At 35.7% G+C, this 20,428-nt stretch overlaps 1 protein-coding gene across 4 annotated transcripts in view; it reads left to right on the top strand.

Annotated features, from left to right (window-relative positions):
* Positions 1-20,428, top strand: part of DIAPH2 (diaphanous related formin 2) — a 797,042-nt gene that overhangs the window by 404,997 nt on the left and 371,617 nt on the right. For 3 of the 4 annotated variants that reach the window (XM_074359371.1, XM_074359369.1, XM_074359370.1), the window contains one exon: positions 7,740-7,869. In XM_074359371.1, the coding sequence (XP_074215472.1) occupies positions 7,740-7,869 (130 nt within the window). Of the gene's footprint in view, positions 1-7,739; positions 7,870-12,527; positions 19,938-20,428 lie in introns of those variants that run through there. The other variant, XM_074359372.1, reaches the window with a different exon arrangement.

Raw genomic sequence — 20,428 nt, forward strand, 5'->3', positions numbered from 1 at the left:
AAGAATGACGGACAGTTTAGAAGACTTATGAATGATGTATTTAGAATCTTCACAGCATAGAACATCCTGTTTAAGTCATCTACTCTTGTATAAATAGATGGTAAATTATGATACAAAATCAGTCTCATTTTTAATGTAAATTAATCAAGAACATTCCGAGTGAATCTGTCCTTCAGATGCCACAGATTGCGAGATAGTTCCTCTCTAGTTTTAAATTGACACTAAGCTTTGAAATCATGTTGGCACTTCAGCTTGTTATATGTGAAAGTAATTATGAGAAGGCCCAGGCAGGCTGTGGACAGTTACCAGGCGTCTTCTTGCCTGGAAACTTCCTTCAGAGAAATTGAGTTGTTCTCAAACTTCGGCATGCATCAGAATCGCCTGGTGGTGGCATCAGAATTTTTTTGCCGGTATTTAAAACACTTATCAGTGTACTCCACCCTTAGTTTCTGATTCGTTTGGTTTTGTGTGTGGCCCAGAAATTCGTATTTCTAATGAGTTCACAGGTGATACTGATGCTACCGATTCAGCGACTGTGGTTTGAGAACCAGTGAAATAGTCAATGCCCATCCACTCTCCTTTCTCATGATTTTGAATTCTTATTTCTTCCATAGCCTGATCCCATCAGGCCTAATTATGCTGAACTTATTCAGGACAAATAATTATAATAACCTTGGTAGGGGGGTGAGGGTATAGCTCAAGTGGTAGATTACAGTGCTTAACATGCACAAGGTCCTGGGTTCAATCCCCAGTACCTCCATTAAATAAATAAATAAACAAACAAACCTAATTACCACCCCCCCAAAAAAACTAAAAAGAAAAAAGAAAAGGAAAAAAAATAACCTTTGAGACTAGCCTCACTGTTTTCCAGCTGCCAGCTCTGCTGCCCCATCTATTATTTAGTTATTTATTATCCATAGTCAATATTTTGAGTAAATTATGTTACCTCCTCTTTCTGGCTGTCCATTCTTTTTAATTTTGCACCTCTGACACTATATTGAAACTGTTCTTAAAAGTCACTGATGATTCCTCTAATCATCAAGTCAGTCCTAATTATCTTTGGCTTCTCTGTATTATGTATTCATTCAACAAACATTTACTGAACAAAATTGATACAGTCCTCTTTCTTAAGGAGTTCACAGTTTGGTAGGTGAGACTGCTTGTGTAAATAAAGTTAGATATTGTGGAATAAATGCTCTAAGTAGTGTATATATAAATCACTATGGGAAAACAAAAACAATTTATTGACTCTGTTGAGGGAAGCTAAGAGAGGCTCATTAGCATCGTTCTCCCTGAATGACCCTGCCCCCCATTCTCGTCACCTTCATCACCCGTGACACTTAATTCAGTCCAGTCTGTATCAGACACCCAGTGTGCATAAGCTACCATGCTGTGTTCCGGCACCAGCTCTTGTTATCTGTGTCAAGCTACTTAAGCACTCTAAACCTAGTTCTGTACCTATAAAATAAGCCTGTTAATAACTAAGTGAATTCTTCTGAGGATTAAAGAAAAAAGGTGACACATATAAAGCACTTATCAAAGTGCCTGGCCCATAGACACTTGATAAATGGGTAATAAATGTTGGTTCTCCTCCCCCTTAAAAGAGGGGTAGGATAGTACCCACCTGATGAAGGAAGAGGGCATCTAAGATCAGGAAGAACATAAACCAATGGGTGGGAACCTTCATCCACTTGTGCATTCAATAAATATGTTTTAAGTGCTTACTATGCGCCAGTCATTGTTCCAGATGCTGGGTATATAAAAGTCAACAAAACAGACCAAAAAAAAAAAAAAATCAGCCCTATACTTGTGTAGCTGTCATTGTAGCAGAGAGAGAGACAGAGAATAAATAAATAATTAAATAGGATATATAGTATATTTGCAATAATTGCTATGGAGAAAAGTAAAAGAGGGAAGGAGGTAAGAGGCATTTGGAGAATAGATTGCAATTTTAGATAGAGTAGCTAGGAAAGACCATAATGAGAAAGTGATTTCTGAGTAGAGATCTTGAAAGAAGGGAAGGAACTAGCCAGGCAGGTGAGGATAAGTGAAACCTGCCAGGCGGAGAGAAAGGGCTGGCACGGCTCTGGGTGAGAGGCATGCCTGGTGGGTTTAAGGAGCAGCAGCTTGGAGGCCCACATGACTGAAGTGGGTGGTGAGGATAATAGCTAGAGATAAGATCATGGTGGTGATGGGGACCAGATCACAGAGGGGGTCTTTTGGATTATGGTAATGACTTACTTTGTGTGAAGATAGGAAGCCTAAAGTAGGCTCTATCACTTCTTCTTCTTTTTTTTAATGGAGATACTGGGGATTGAACCTAGGACCTTGTGCATGCTAAGCACACACTCTATCACTGAGCTATACCCTACCCCAGCTCTCAGCACTTCTAATCTGGGTGATGATCATGGTCATGTTAATACATTATCTTATTCAATTCTGTAAGTCTTATCTAATGCCCATTTTGTGGATAAGAAAGCTGAGGCATAGAGTATTTAAATAACTTGTCCAAAGTCACACAACTAGTAAATGGTAGAGTCGTGATTCAAACCCAGTTCTATCTGAATCGAAGGTCTATGCTTAGTAACTGTTGTGATTAGAAAAGTGAACTTTACGCTATGACTTGTAGAGAACCATTGACATTTTTGAAGGAACAGAGTGTCATGGTTATATGGATGTTTAGGAAGCATTATTAGGTGAAATCATACAGGATAAAATGAAGCAGAGAGAAGGAGGTAGCCATGACCACCTTCTCATTGATTACTTCCACAGAGCCACCAGTTATATTTAAAATATGAGCTGCCACCTCCTTCCTAAAGCCATCTTACCGTAGTGTTATCGCTTTCCTTGTTACCAGCACAATACAACCATTCCTTTAATCACCAGAACTTAAAACTTTTGTTGGAGTCTTTGATTTTTTTCCTTTCCCTCGTCCCAAGTATTTCATTTCAGTGACTTAATCCTGTTTGTGTTCACAATGCATCTTGAATGGGTCCTTTCTTTGCCTTTTTTTCCTTTTTTTACATATACCCTGGTTATCATTTTAATTATGTCAGTCCTTGACATTTGCCACCAAATTACTCTTCTACATCGTTTCCTTTCTGTCTGATGTTGTGTTTTCTCCTAAAGTCTGGGCTCCCTGAGGCTTTGAAAGTACCGGGCACTATATGCCTCTGATCCCTAGTGTCCAGCACAGTTTCCTAGCCCACAGTGGATTCATAATTGCTTTGCTCCTAACCTGTCTCCTCTTGCAAATGTCTAGTGCTCCATCTCCTGAGGTGCATGTGATAGCTTTATTCTGGCATTTGCTCCCACCTAACTCTCAACAAATATGGTGTCCTGGAAAAGTCTGGGCTTTGTAGTGAATCTCTCTCTATATATATGTACGTACACACACACACCTTTAAACAAGAGTACAGATTAATTTAGAAGTATCACTCTATAGCCCATACAAATGGGAGCTTATGTGAAGAAAGATCTTCAGAAACATTTATTGCCAACCCAGTATGACCTAGCATGCTCCTAGGTACCATGGATAATAAATATTATTAAAATGGTATCTCTTCCCTAGAAAGAGCACATACCAACTGGAAGAAACTACTGTGTTGAAATGTTTATAGTGAAAGAACATGACAGAAGAAGGTATTAATTCCTCCTATGAGAAGTCTTCAGAAAGTAGGTGGTAGCTGAGTAGGCTTGGACTTTGAGTAGCTCTTCACTTGGCAAATAGAAACAAACAAAAAAGGAGCGAGAGGACAAGATGTACAGAAGCAAGGGGTCCGACCCTGCGTGGTATGTTCCAGCAGTTGTAATCAGACTGAAGAGAAGGCGATGCATCAGAAAGCAGCAGGAGGCTCGGTAGAAAGGTAGGCAAGGGCCAGCTCAAAAAGGGCCTGAAATGCAAAACCAAGACGTTTGTATGCTTTTCTAGGAGCTGAAGGGAGACTTTGCAATAGGAACTTTGACTGGATGCTAATCATCCAGACCAAATTAAACACTTGAAAACTAACATCTGTGTGGTGAGGTTAAGTGAAGCGAAATTGTTTGGTTTACGAGAGCAGGACACACAAGAAGGGAGCTTGCACTCTGTGAGAGGCGGTTGTACAGTGGAGAGTGACTAGTTATTTTCAGTTCCCACTGTGGACAGAGCAAGAAGAAATAGGCTTAAATCTCAGCAGAAGGGAAAATTACCTACAGAAGGAGTCCTTCACAGGAAGATTGAGTGTGACTGACGTAGATGATTAAAATGTTGTTGGCTCAGGCTTTCTGGCTGTGTGCTGGCTTCTGTGTGCTCAAACCACCTGAATCCAGAAGCACAGCGAAGGTGGCAGATTTTCAGGCTTGAATGAGAGTGTTCAAAATAAGCCACCTTTAACAAGGCAATTAGTTATTCAGATATTTTGCTGTCTCCCTAACTGAAGTTTTGGAAATGTATTTGAACACATCACATGTAAATACTATCTTTTGTAGCATAACACTCCTATTTATTGGAAAGAAAGAGAAGTGATCAGAATTTGCTAGTGAAATAGGTGTTGTTCTGTGAAAGGTATTTTGTATTCATGTACCATTTCAGAAAGTTATTAAAGATTAGGGAGATACAGTTAGTATAAATTCAGTTATTAATCTTTATGTGTAACATTTATTGGTCAGATGATTACAATTAAAATCGCTATTTGGTTTATTAACTGATGGCACTGTATCACTGAATATAGCGAATTACTCTGTCTTATTTTTATTGTTATTGTGCAGTGATGACTCAGCTTATTAAGATATTATAAAACATTTTTAGCTTTTTCAAATAATTCCAGTTTCTGGAACTGCTGTTTGTGTTTTTAGTATTTGAAGATATATGCAAGACAGGATTACAGGATGATCATTTTGTTTATCCTTTTGTATGTTATAAAGAAAAGTCCTCTGTCTCATACCCCTGCTTTGAGTGCAGGTTGTGAGACGGAAAGAGAGAAGTCACAGGCCAGAATGCAAAAAAAAAAAAGGCACTTGGCTCCTGGCTGGAGAGAACCCTGAAATGCTTACAGTATAGCCACCACTGAGACTTAGGCATTTGGACAAGTGTCACTGGAATATTTGATGTTAATGTAAAATTAACATAATTTTGAGTTAACCTGATATCAGATGGAAGTCAATTTGATTTCTTAATAAACTAACCTAAATACCCTTTGGAAGTGATTTTGCACATACTCAGATTAGATTACTTTTGTACTACCCCAAGGGATGTCCAGCTAGTACACTTGGAAGAGCAAATTATTGGATGCATGCCATTAGCCATTAGAATTGATGAAGGTGAACGGTCTTAGTTGCCTTCTGTGCTGACATTGTGAACCACATGATGCCTCACATGTGAATGGTGTAGATGCCGTAAGAGAGACTGAAGATGTGATTATACAAAGTAAATATACTTTAATAAATGAAAATTCTTTGCCCTTATATTTTAACATTATATATTCATTTAAAAATGATTGGTTGAAGTGTCATGCACATGGAGAAAAATAAGAATGACCACATATTTGTCGTGATCGTTGCCTGCCAGTTTGAAACCTTAAAATGGACTCCCTGTGTGAGGTCATTTTAAAAATAAATACTGCAGTACAGATTTAGCAATTTCTCTCCCATACCAACTAAGATATTTCTCACCTTGACAAGACAGGCACTTGGCCATGTTTGTCCATGCTTTAAAGAGAGTGTTACATACAGTTTTAAAAAGTGCATGCACACTCTGTTTACAACTCTTTCTGATTTCAACAAAGATACGTAATTGAAATGTTATGCTTTGTTTATGTTTTTAAAATGTAACCATTAACTCTACTACATTTTTTAACAAAGTGTATTGATGAACTTCATTCTGGATAAATATTTATCAATGAAATACAGTTTCTGAAAATTAAGCGCTTACAAGCATGCGTGCCAAAAACCGAATTTTTAAATCAGCCAGAAGATTGTCGTATGAGCACAGTGCTAGTTTTCTATCTCTGTGTTTTCCTTTCCAGTGTTGGCCATGTGTATTTCTTTTAAAAAATTATAATATACTTGTACAATTTAGTGTCCTGAAAAATAGTTGGGTGGGTTTTTGGTGTGTGTGTGTGTGTGTGTGTGTGTGTGTGTAAATTGTCTCCACAGAGTTCATAAAATATAAATCAATTTCCTTTCCTTTAGGAAGATGTCCCTGCAGTTTTCCCTAAGCACCCAATGTTTTTAGTATTTTAGGATTTAGGAATTCAAGTAATTTGTAAGAAAAACAGAAAATGTTTATTTCCTTATCACTTGGAGTATCCAGCGTACTCTGAAAGCAATGCATTTGGTGCACATACATAGCACTGTCATCTCAGGTGAAGGCCTCTGTTTAGGAAAGGGAACCACCCAGTGATTCTCCAGCTCCAAGCCTTACTTAAGACAAACTACCCTTGAGGTTTTTGTTGCTTTTTGTTCTTATAGCTTGTCCTTGGAATTGTGTCTTTTCAACCTTGTACGGCTGAAAAGTGTTTGGTGGTTCAGCGTGATAATCAAAATTTAAAATATTTTACCTATGTGGGATAAAGTAATCCCAGAAATTCTAAAAAGAAATCATTGTGACTACTTGAACTATCAACATCATGCCTCCTGTGGCTGTTTTGAGCCTTGAGATGAACATTTCTTGTAAATCCGTTCCTATCGTTGGGACGTAACAGTTGTTAAAAAGCTGTAGCACCAAAAAGTATGGGCCTCAATGGTTAAATGCGATTGTTTTTCCTTCGCCACCAAAACAATAAGGATTAAATTACTCTGTAATTACCTAAGTATCCTCCACAGCCTTTTCATAAACCTGTTTGTAAAGAATACTCATTTATTCTAATCTGTAATCCTTAAAGCTAAAAATCCCAAATCAGTATGAACATCAGTGGACAAACCCATCATCTAAGGATTATAGAATTAAAAACATTCAATAGAATGAGAAAACTTGATAGTTTATGCTGTCTTTATCCTCTGTTTTTAAAGTAAATCCTTGATTTCATTTGTAGCTTAGTCTAGTATGAGAGTTATATTAAAGAAAACACTCAGATTCTCATCATAGATTTTTTTTTGTCCTATAGTTTGAAGATTTTTTTTATTGTTTTGACTATAGCATCTTTTTTTCTAATGTCTCTGGAAAAAATACAATGTGTAGCAAATAAAATTTATTATATTATCATGATTGTGTGGTCAGATTCTGTTTATAAATCAGCATAAAAAGTCTTCAGTTATTCCTTTTTGATGGCCCATGCAAGTAAAGGAGGGTAAAATGTGCTTACTCTTTTGCATTAATTTGCATCATTGATGGCTAGAAATAAATACAACCTCACAAACGAATCCAGCTTTCAAGAATATATTTCTGTGGTAAAGCAAAGAGCAGAATGCTGATAACAAAAGCACACATTAACTTGAACTGTTATTATCAATACTCGAATGCTCCTTTCTCATGAAAAGAATAGTTCATTTTGCCGTAATAGTTTAGACATTTTGAGAAATACAGATTAAAGTTTTAATTTTTTACCTTTTGGGGTCATGTTTCTCACTTTTAAAATACGGAGTTCGTTTTACAATCAAGGTCATTGTTACTAGACCCCATTAGGAACTACCCCAAACTTAAAAAAAAATTAAATTAGTTATAATGAATTAAGTTTATTCATTTATTTCACTTGTTTATGAAAAAGTCTTTATTTACATTATTAAAAAGTACTAAAAAATGTGTTGTTATTTCATTCCAGATCAGAGATACTAAATCAGCAGATCAAAAAACAACCCTCTTGCATTTTATCGCTGAAATTTGTGAAGAAAAATACCGGGATATCCTGAAATTTCCTGAAGAACTGGAGCATGTAGAAAGTGCAAGCAAAGGTAATTGATTTGTAACTGCTTTGAGACTACGCCTTGCCTAAGTGTTTTATTTTAAATGGTAGGATTAAATAATCTATAAGCATTAATCGTATTTTTTGTTTGTTTACTGGTATAAAAAAACAGGAAGATAGTTTCCATTAGCTGATATTTGACAGTACAGTGTGTTTTAATGACCTGCTTTTGACTGACTTCATTTTTTAGCACTTCTGGGTTATTGAAGCTTTCATATCTCTGATCAGATAGAATGCTTGTTCATTCATTTCATAAACATTTAAATGTATGTTGTTTGCAAAGGAGCCATACGATGGGGCTTTCAGTGATATCAAAATGATTGTGAGATAGTTCTTGCTTGAATATGTTTAAAGTCTGAAAGGTAAGAAAAGACATATATACAAATATTTTATAAAACAAAGATGAATAGGAGAAGTGGTACAGGAAAAGATAATGGACTGTAGTTTTAGATGAGACAGAAAGTACTTTTGAATGGATAGATGGGGGAAGAATTTGTGGAAGAGTCCAAAATGGTGAAGCACAAGAATAGGATTTTTCCAGGCCTGGAAAAGGGGCATGCTTTCCAGAGAGCAAATAGTATGAGCAAGGCACAGAGGCAGGGTGTGTGAGGATGGGTGAGTCATTGATTATCAGGCTGGAGCAGTAAAGTGGCCATCTGAGACCTCGGTGTCATGCTAAGCAGTCTGGTCTTGATGTGGTAGGTGGCAGGGCATCATCGAAGGATAAGAATAGGCAGTCTTGGCATCAGTGAAGAAAGGGAGAGGAGGAACAAAAATGTCTCCAGGGTTTCAGTTCGAACTGATTAGCTTTGTTGGTTAGTGACTATTTGTCTTCCTCTTGCAAGAAACTGAAAAGTGAAAGAAAGGTGGATGGATCAAGGAAACATTTCTTGAAGGTGAGGTTATATATGTGGCGAAGTGCGTTGTTCCTCTTGAGTAAGGAAAGTATGCCATAAATCTTATATTTGAAATTATACTATAGTATATACCGTTTCTTTATAACTTGGAGGGCTTTCAGTAAAGACTCAAAAGAGTATGTGTTTTCCAAGTTTATTACAAACCATATAAACTGTTAGTGTCCTTTGAAGGAGAAAAGAAGTGTGTCTATAAAACCCAGAATATTGTTTGTGTAATATTGTTCAGTGGTCCTCTCTACTGGTCTGGTAATGTCAATTACACCCTCAACATATTTCTGTAATGAAATTAATGAAATATCTTTAATTTCTTTAATGAATATTATAGTTGTTTTTGTTGTCTTGTTCGAAGGAAATAATTGTGAGGGTATGTGTAGTTCCTCTAGTCTCAGCTAAGTATGTTTTATATTCAGTTCTGTTGGTTTCCTATGTCTGGGCTTCTGGTAAATCCTTTCATATTTTTCTTTTACAATATCACCAACTTCTTTCTTCCTATCTATTTCAAGAGCAAAACCTCTGTGTTGTAGTTTGCTTCTTTCTGCTTTTGTGTATTCTTCCTGCCATTTTATTCAAAAGACTGTGGCCAGAAATCCTCTTCCTAGCTCACTGTTGGGGCTGTGACAATCCCCACATTCACATTATTTTGACTAGTTCTTTTTCTTTCCCTATGAAATTCAGACTCAGAGTTCTCAACTCAAAAAGTTCTTAAGCCCATTCCGCCTGCTTACATCCTCTTTCGTTTCCTTCTAGTTCTCATTTCGTTGTGCCCAGACATATTTTCTCTTGAGCCATTTTTATTCCTTTCTGATAATCCTATCTCTGTGTATGATTTCATGCTATAGCCCATGCCTGGAAATCTACTTGCCCTGTCCTCTAAAACAACTGACTATTATTTGTCAAATCACTGTTCAGATTCCATTTCTTCTTCTTCTTTTTTTTTTTTTTTTTTATGTTTTGCTACTAAAGCCTTAGGAGAAGATACTTTTGAATTTTGTCTGCAGGAAAAAAAAAAGCAGAGTGAAAGGTCACCCTTCTTATTTATAGTTAAACACTTCTCCTTGATGTTTGAGTCTAACTTGTCTTGTTTGATTAATATACATTCCTGTCCTGTTTGAATCACATTCTGTCACCTCTAGGAGGGTGTATATTGCAAGTAGATATATATTCAAAGTCAACCTGCAAAAATAAAAATAGATCAGCACTATATAGTGATTCATTTTATTTGATGATGGGCTATCTCCTTTGAAATAATTGCCTACAAAAACAGAAAAGTACCTTTCTTTTAAACTGGAATGATACAGATTAAGATGAAACTAACTCAGTTAGCAATTAAGTTATGTAACTCATGGTTAAAGAACAATTGTATGACTACTAATATTTTTCTTCTATTTGGTTGTTTTTCTTTTTTTCTTTCTTGCACCTTTGAAAAATCTCTATTTTTTATTTTAATTTTTTATTGAAGTATAGTTGATTAACAATAATTGTGTTAGTTTCAGGTGTCCAGCAAGGCGATTCAGTTATATATACATAGATATTTTTCAGATTATTTTCCATTAGAGGTTATTACAAGATATTGAATATAGTTCCCTGCACTATACAGTACATCCTTGTTGTTTGTCTATCTTATATATAGTACTGTGTATCTGTTAATCCCATACCCCTAACTTATCCCTTCCCACTTCTATGTTTTTTGATTATAAAAACCCGAGTACCTATTTTGATAGAGTAAGGATCTTTTCTGTCTGGTATAGCAAATAAATGTATTTTAGTTCAGTACTAAAGTTATAGAGCTCGAATTAACTGGCAGAGAAAAAAATTACCTTGAACTGAAAGGAAAACTGAAAGTAGGAAATAGGTAGGATCTATGGAAAAATGTATTTGATAATTGCCTTTATTCCTTGTAAAGCTAAGCTTCTAAAACTGTGTGCATCTTGGAAGATGCAAAGCTATGGTGTAAACTTAGCATATTTTCCTAGAACTCTGTAACTCAAAGATATTGGGGGAACACACATCATTTTTACATTAAAATAGATCTATATTATGGAGTAGAATGCAAGATTCACATGAATTTTTAAAAGAAAACAGATGACTTCAAAGAAATTTCAAACTTGCAGCACATCCCTAGGGGAGCGTGTTCAATCTTCTCTTCCATTAGGGGCGCTTGGGTGGGAAAAGTTTACGAAGCATTGCCTAAAGAATTGTAGAGCAGTTTTGTTTTGGTTTGGTGTCACTTATTTATCTACTGAGTTATTATTGCGGGGAGGGGGAGGGAAGCAGGGAGGGGAGGGAGGAGAGTTCCTTTCTTCTAAACAGATCTCGTCACCCTGATGAAGTTCAGAATCAAACCGTACCATGTAATTTTATTGCTAGTGGAATTAATAAAATAATATTTCTCTGGTCATTTTCTTCTAGGTTAAATTATAAATCTGCAGGTCCTCTCATTCATGTTTGACATACCAATGAGTCTTTAGAGAGGAAAAAAGTGGTTGCTATAGAGACTTTTATGCCTTTGAAATATTGAAAATACATTTGATAAACCACCATTACCTTTTCCCCAATGACTGATTTTAAAGATTAAATATGTATATATATAATTATATATCATAGATCTGTAGATCTGTATTGTTTAAAGCGCTGCTGGTTTACTAGACATAGTTTATAAATCCTTTATTGTTTCTCCCTCACTGTGGCTATCGCTTTAACTTTCAGCTTTGAGGATTTTTTCCAGTTTGATTTAAAACCTCTAGTGTTTTATAGGTCAGCTCGAGGGATTAAACCAAAAGAGTTAGTAAAGTTTAATTAAAACTATTCCATTCAACAGGGAAAAATTATATTAATGTATTTGAAGGAGCTATTAATCCTAAGGTTTTACAGAAATCTGAAATGGATTTCCCTTCAGTTAAATTACTGCCATCCTACAAAATAAAAGCTGGTTAAGTTTTCTATAAACAGTGTTACTTTCTTATGAATTCAGTCAATTATTATACACTTTAATGACCAATTGTACCTTTTGACATCTGCCATCTTTCCATGTCATATTAGTAACTCTGATTAGCTGTTTATCCACTCTTGACTTCTTCACAGGATTAATGATGATGAAAATTTAGATCAGAGGAAATAGTGTAGGGAAAAAGCTATGAAATAAAGAAAAAGAAAAAAAGTAAAATCATAGCAGAGTTAAAAAAAAAAAAAAGTTGTCGGTACCACAAAAAAAAAAAAAAAAAACCCAAAACATTTTCTGAAATTCCAAAGCTGTCAGAAGCTTCAGAGATCATCTTGTCCCTGGTAAAAGGGACCCAAGATGGCATTTAGTCCAAATTCATCATTTTAAAGTTGAAGAAACTGAGGCCCAAAATGCTGAAAGAACTGCCCACAATCACACAACTCGGTGGGAGAATCAATGAGGGTTTGCAGCCCTTTGTCTCGAGTTATTTTATTACACATATTTCACCTCCATTTTTGTTTCCTTTGTGGTCTAAAATATCCAACAGAGATTCCTGCTCACATATTGGAAAACATATAGAAAGTCAACACTGACCAAATAAAAGATTTCCTAGAGTGCAAATGCTCCTTCCTCTACATAGTGTAGTGGTTCAGTCTTTCCAGCCCCATTTTGACAGAATTCCCCTTTCCTTTCTTTGTGTTGCAGCAGCAGTCCAGCCTTATTAGTAACACAGCACACGCCACATTTGCATTTTTCATTTCATTCTTTGCTTCTCTCTGGACCTCCTAGGTTGAGTTCCTCAGTGACAAGGAATATGCCGCATTTGTCCACCTGACTTGGGGCTAGCACAGCAACTCAGAGCGAAGTCAGTGCTCCATAAATGTTTGTTACATTGAATCATTGCATATCATTTTAGTACAGCAGACATCTTTCAAAATCAGCCATTGTGGGAAGTTGACAAGTGGAGAGTAGCAACCTGAAAATGAATTTTTACTGTAAGTATAAGAGGAGAAACAAGATCCGTTAAAAGAAAGAGGACAGTAGGACTTAACAGAGTTTCCTGGTCCGTGTCTTATTTCTTTTAAGGAGCATCCAGTTGTTTTAATGTAAGATGTAATGTAAGATCTAACTAACTGCCGAAACTTCTTTTATTCTAATGCCTGAAAAAAAAGTACTTTCATATTGTCTACTGTTTCTTTGAAAACTCTTTGAATTATGGAACACAATCCTACTGGTTTAAGAGCATTCAGTGTACAGTAACTCATAAGACCCAAGATGTGAGAATGTATTAAACCATCAGATTTCCTAGCAGATTTAAACTTTGAGTTTTGGTCTAAATTTTTAGAAGCACAGAATGATAATAAACCAGTGTTACAGAATGCCAATAGAATTGACCTTCCCTAGATGTTAGCAGGCTGAGTAAAACTGGCTGCCTGTGTATACAATGTATATAGGCTTCAACAAAGCATTTAAAAGCCGGTCATTAAAATTTTTAAAGTGTGTAATGACTGATGAAAAGGGAGAATGGTGTTATGTTTTAATTCAAAAGGTCCTCATATGTTTACCGGTGCTTAGATATAATGATCACATGCATTGTATAAATACCTGCAGTCAGACTTGATCTGATGTTACTGTAAATAATTACTATTTTTTTCAGCAAGTTGTATGTCACTTAAGGATTTTATCAAAGTGTCTTTTAGTCTGAGAGTGGATGGGTGCCCTCTAGAATTAAAAATTTTAAAAGGAAGGAAAAAAAATACCCCACTAAGCCCATTATAGATCATGTAAACATTCAGGGTGATCTTTCCGAGGCTGTTGTCAATATGATGCCGTCTTGTATATCATTGAATCCTAATATGTCCTGAGCACATCTTGAGTTGAAATTTTCACCAAGAACCTGTCACTGCTGTCATTGTTATCATTGCCTTTGCTTCAGTGTCAGGAAATAGGATATATGGGACTATTGCTCTGTTTAATTTCATTGTGGATTCAAGCTTGTTAGTTGAAAAGTGAATATTCGTACATCAAATGTTATAATGCGATTGACTTCTGAATTACAATACGGAGGCATATTTGATGCAAGAGGTTATAGTGAGAATGTTAAGTAGAGAGTGAGGGAAGAGGGTAGTATGAAAGAAATGAAGAAAGAACAAGCTCTCTACTGCCAGAACAGAGTCATAGCAAGAGGCAACTCCTGCTCTGAATGTAGAGTCCCTTGTACCACTAGGGAAAAATGGGTAGAATCTGGTAATCAACTTGGTTACTGTCATTGCAATTTTTACCACTGCCAATTCTTCTGATGGATTCATCAATAAGGATGAACCTGGTTTTGGAATATAAGAGTTGGGGACTTCAAGAGAGTAAAGAGTATCAGATCTACCCAGTCAGTTGCCTCCATTCTCCACTTTTTACACGTTTCAAACGTGGCTTGAGCACAGAGACCAAGTCATGAGGGACTACACTGCTGGTATGATCTCTTACATATAACTGGGGTCTTTTTCTGGAATTTGGATTCTGTAAGTTGATGAGGAAAAATTAGTCAGTAGAAAATGTAATATTTACTTATGCTAATCTTATATGACCCAAACTCCTTTAAAGTATTTCCACATAAAACAGTCAGAATGGAGTTGGCACGTTAATTAGAAGATTCATTGAAATAGTAAGGGAAAAAACTGTGACTCCTATTGGAAGCTAACAGCTCTGTGGGAAAGGATTCTGGTGTAGTCGTATCTGAAGGAAACACATGCTAGAAATCGTATGGCCAAGGATGAGAATCATAACGTAAACATTCGAGTTTCAACTTTGTTACTACCTGCTTGTTGGATCATAGTTTTGCCATTTAACCTCTCACTGCCTGTTTCCTCATTTGTCCAGTATTTCTCAATTGGAAAAATAGAGATGGTCATATTTATCCTACTTATCCCTCAGTGCATTATGATAATAAAATGAGATATACAGTGTGTATATGCCTTAAGAGGAAGGTATCATATGTAAATAATGGCATATTATTCAAGCTAGCATAGAGATGTTAATTCCAGATGGTTTTGATCAGGTTTTTTTTATGTTTCTTTGTTCCCATTTTAAAAATGAAGGACAAAATTCACTTGTTAAATCATAAAGCTCTCTGAAATAATATATGATGTCATTAATTTTATTTTCTTTATATGTTCTTTTTACTTTTTTCTATCTTGTAGTCTTCTAGAAATCAGACTCTAAAAACATGATCATATAGGCTCATCTTATTTTGAATGACATCTCCAAATTTGTATGAAGAATCATTATTCCACATTCAAGAGTTAATCTTAAAATTTCCAATATCCTATTTTGATAAGATATCTCTGTTCTTAGGGTATATAAACATGGAAGAGGAAAAAAAAAGCATATAGTTTTAATTGAATATGCTAAATAATTAATAGTAAATGTTTAGGGGAAATAAAAAAGGTATGAATTTAAAATATTATTATAATAACTAATGAAAATGATAATAAAACATATATTTTATGTGCATTTTTAAGAAATGGATTCTGTTTGCATTTGTAGCACAAAACCCAGGGCTAATGTTTATGCGAGCTATTGCTTCTCCACTTAATTATGCATTTTTTTCTAATACCTAATAGTGATAATATTAACCACTACCATTTACAAAGAGCTTACTTAGTGCCTGGCACTGCATTAAGCCTGCTTTTAGAGAAGAGACTGAGTCTCGGAAACATTAAGTAAAGTCCTCAAGGTCACACAATAAGAGCTCAAATTTTGGCTACGTCTGTATCCCTTGTTCTTTTCACTATAACAACACTGAGAGTAATAGCAAAAACATAGTTGAAAGAAATATAAAATATGAAAAGTTTATTCATAAATTTAAGATGAAGTGAGAAGGCAGTATAAACCTTGATAAATTCTGTATTTTAATGGGAATATTAATTATTATAATTTGAAACACCTAATGAAATCGTACAACTACAAACACATATTGATTTCCTTTAAACTGCACTGAACTGTTAAATATATAAAATGATAGTGTCAGGATTTAGAATTTCATTCAATTAATTTTTCCTTCTACATGTTCACAGAAAATGGTAACATTCCCTGTGGTGATGAACAAAGAATAACTATCTCCACGGCCCACCCTTCTTGAGCAATACGGATCACCACCTAAACATTTGTTTATTTAACTCTAATAATGACTTGCAGACCCTGAGTTGCACATTCGTATCCCTTGTTTTAAATATGTCACTTTTCTTCAGTTATCTATTCCATGGAAGTTTGGGCATACTTTAAATTAACTTGGCAGTTTATTCATGTATCTTTTATGATTAGAAACCACATTGAATAGGAGTTCTTCCAAAGAAAATGAATTATCTCATACACATCTACTAATGACCTCAGTTGGTAGTCCAACTTAGAAACTCATTGGAAACGATTCTAATACATGTGCCATCCATCTCAGAAGACAAACATACCAACAATGTTCGACCTCATAAGTAATGGAAGAAATGCACATAAAATAATAATTTACAAGTTTTCAGCTATTGAACTGACAAAGATTAAAAACAGTCATATACTCAGTGCTGACATAGGTGGTGTAGGGGAGATAGTTTTGCATTAATGGTCCAAGATCAAGATGACTTCAACTTTTCAGAAAGCAAAATGTATCAAGAGCCTTAAACTAATTGCAAATATTTAATTTGTCCTAAGAAGATGATCGGAAATGGGTACCAATATTTATGCACAAGAATTTCATTTGTAACATTATTTATAACAGTGAATAACTGGAAATATCCCAAAGAGCTAAGAATTAAGAGAAGTAATAAAATGAATCATAGAATATACACATAATGTGATATATTGTGAATAAAATCAAGCATTCAATGAACTTTAATGACATGGTGAATACAAATAATATAGTAAATTTAAATAAAATAATATATAATAAGATCCAAATATTATTAATCATAATATACTTAACAGACTTAATGGCAATATTTGCTGTCAGTAATATTTTTGTCTTTTCTGTATTTTCTCTTCGGTATATACAGTTGATTTTTATTATTTGCATTTGTTATGTTCTGTAAAGTCATCATAAACACTGAATTAGTGAACACTGAATCATTGCTCCTACGGGAAATACAGAGTTAGATTTCTGCGAGCCTCTGGTCATACCATTTTCATCAAGTGGTCAATACATAACCTTGTTAATGTGTTTATGTTTAAAGATACCTTATTTAATGTATATAGTTGATTCATGAGCATTAAACTCACAGGCAACAGCACTATAACGTTATCATGCCTGAATGAAACCTATTTAACACATGTATTTTCTCTATAAGGCACATTGCAGCCTTCTTGCACTTGGGAACATTAGACAGCACTTCAACACTGTGTTTGGGGGTCATTTTAAAAACCAAACCCCCCAAAAAGCACAAAAATAGAAAAACGTGGCACTGAATAGGTTGCAGAAGGACACTTGTTTTCACTATGTGAGCTGAAACAAGAAGGCAGAATGTCACCTTGTTGAACCTCGGCTGGAAATGTTCACCTTAGACAACTCAGATTTTTCACCACTCTCTACGTGTGCATGTCTGTGAATGACCGCACAGTCACTGCAAGTATTGATTGGAGTTACAGATAAATTTCTGCAAGTAGGCAAATTCACAAATATGGAATCCATCAATAAAGAGCATTGACTATATATTTCTATTTATAATCATGAAATAATTTTCAGATATAACTTGTCATACAGTTCATTCATTTATTCACTCATTTCCTGAACAAATAATTACTGAGCACTGATCACGTGCCTAGCCCCATTCTGAACCTTTGGGCACTAGTAGTGAATAGTCTCATTTTCATGGGAGAAACGGAGAAATATGCAGTATAATTCCATTCAGTCAATGAGTGTTATGAAGAAAAATAAAGCAAGGTAAGAGAATAGAGAGTGACAGAGGGTGCTATAGTATTACATATAGTGGTCAGGGAGGCGTCCTTGTGGAGGTGACCTTTGGCCAGCAATTTGATTAAACTGAAGCAGCAAGCCATATTTATAACTCAGTCAAGGACCGTGCACACAATGGAAAGAGCAAGTACAGAAGTCCATGAGTCTTCTAAGTGCATAATGTATTTGAGGGAGAGTAGGGGAGGCAGTGAGTGAGGGGAGAGTGATAGGGAAAGAGATTGGAGGTGTGGCCACAGGCAAGTGTATATATGACCTTGTAGGCCCTGGAATGGACTTGGGCTTTTATTTAGAGTTGGATGAAAAACGATTAGCAGGTTGAGACTGTGGGAGTAATGAGATCTGACTTACGTTTAAAGGAATCATTCCGGCTGCCAAGTGGAGAACTGGATCGCAATATGGCAAGAGGAGTGAGCGATCAGATCATTGAAGTTGATCAAGTGAGGAAGGATGTTAGGCATCAATTAGAGTGTCAGTGGTGGACCTTATGAGAAGTGTAGACTTACTATTTTTCTAAAGATTAAGCCATCTGAATTTGTTTATAAATAGGATGAGGAGTAGGACAGTATGAATCTTCAGCAGTGACTCCAAACATTGCAACCAGAGCAAATGAAAAAAGATGGATTTGCCATCAGTTGAAATGGGGAAGACTGACTGTAGAAGGACCGGGTTTGGAAGTTGCAAATATCCGGAGTTCAGTTTGGGTCGTAATAAGTTTTAGATACCTATTAGATATCAAAATAGAAGCGTCCGGTAGGCAGTTGGATATGAGAGCCTGGACTTCAGGGAGATATTGGGACTAGAGATTGACATTTGAAAGCGATCAGCACATAGATAATATTTAAATCCATGTGAATGGGTAAGATCACCAGGAGAGTGAGAGTAGAGAGAAGAGGCTGAAATATTGAACCCTGAGACTAGGGATCCCACGTAACGATAGGGTATTTTTGATTGAATTAGAAGGACACCCGTTTAAGTGGCATAAAAGTGCCTTAGGAATTTCCAGCATGTAAAATAATTTAATTTGATTGAAACTGTAAAAGAATAATGATAAGTACAACTTTTAGATATGCTCTATTAAACCAGTGCACCAGATGTTGTTCTGTTCTGCACATAATGTATCATTTGTATTATCTATGAAGGAGCCTTTGTTTTAAAGAAAAAAATTACTAATGTCACATACACACATGCAGAAAATCACACACACACACACACACACATGCATGCACACGTAGATATGTATGAGCCCTGATAAACTCTTGTTCATCACAAAACTCCGTACAATTGGCCCTCAGAATCCATGGGTTCTACATCTGCATAATCAATGATTTTCAGTCTGCGGCTGGTTGAATCTGCAGATGTAGAGCCCATGGGTATGAAGGCTGACTGTACTATGCCATTTTATATAAGGGACTTGAGCATCCATGGATTTTGGTATCCGTGGGGGATCCTGGAATCATGACATGTATACCAGGGGACGATTGTAGGTAGTTATTTGGAGATTAACACACATGAAATAGTATGCAGTGTTCTGGGGTTTAGAGGATCTGCAAATGCAATAAGATTTATCACCTAGAAAGTCTAGTGTTTTTCAACATGTATGATTAGTTTTATTTATTTTGTAAATCGTTGATTCCTGTGTCTTCTAATCAGAGCTCTGAGCATATTGAAATTCTTAGCAAAAATGCTTGAGGAAAATGGAGACCATTTTTGTGGTTTCAAGACTTCACCACCATGTGCTCTTCACCATATTTTTTTATTAAGGTCTGATGAACAAATAAAAATTGTGTATATTTATGTTGTACAATGTGATGTTTTGATAATTTGATGTATTGTGAATACCATAATTAACACTAATTAACAATCCATAATCTCACATAGTTACTGTTTGTGTGTGTGTGGTGAGAACACTTGAGATCCACTCTTTTAGCAAATTTTGAGTATACATTATTGTTAACTATAGTCACCATACTGTGTAGTAGGTCTCCAGAGCTTATTCATCTTACGACCGGAAGTTTGTACCCTTTGATCAAAATCTCCCCTTTTCCCCAACCTTTTCTCGCCCCCTAGCCTCTGATAACCGTCAATCTATTCTCTGATACTATGAGTTCAATTTTTCTTTCATTTCACATATAACTAAAAATGGAATATTATTCAGCCTTACAAGAGAAGGAAGTCCTGCCATTTGCAACAACATGGGTGAACCTGGGAGTTAAAAAGCCAGACAGACAGACAGATATCACATATATGTGAAATGAAAAATAATTGAGGTCATAGCACTAAAGAGAGAGCATGTGTGTGTGCGTGTGTGTGTATACGTACACAATTTATACATTCAGCTGTCAGTGGACACTTAGGTTGTTTCCATGTCTTGCCTGCTGTGAATAATGCTGCAGTGAACACAGGGGTGCAGATATCTCTATAAGATACTGATTTCATGTCCTTTGGATATATACCCAGAAGTGGGATTAGTGGATCCTATAGTAGTTATTTTTAAAATTTTTTGAGGAACCTCCATACTGTTTTTCCACAGTAGCTGTACCATTTTACATTCCCACCAACAGTGTACAAGAGTTCCCCTTTCTTCACATCCTTGCAAACACCTGCTATCTTTTGACTTCTTTATAATACTCATCCTAGCAGGTATAAGGTGATAATCTCATCGTGGTTTTGCTTTGTATTTCCCTGATGATTACTGATGTTGGTCACCTTTTTACATACCTATTGGCTATTGGCGTGT

Source organism: Camelus bactrianus, chromosome X, assembly GCF_048773025.1.
Source record: "Camelus bactrianus isolate YW-2024 breed Bactrian camel chromosome X, ASM4877302v1, whole genome shotgun sequence".
In the NCBI taxonomy this organism is placed as follows: Eukaryota; Metazoa; Chordata; class Mammalia; order Artiodactyla; family Camelidae; genus Camelus; species Camelus bactrianus.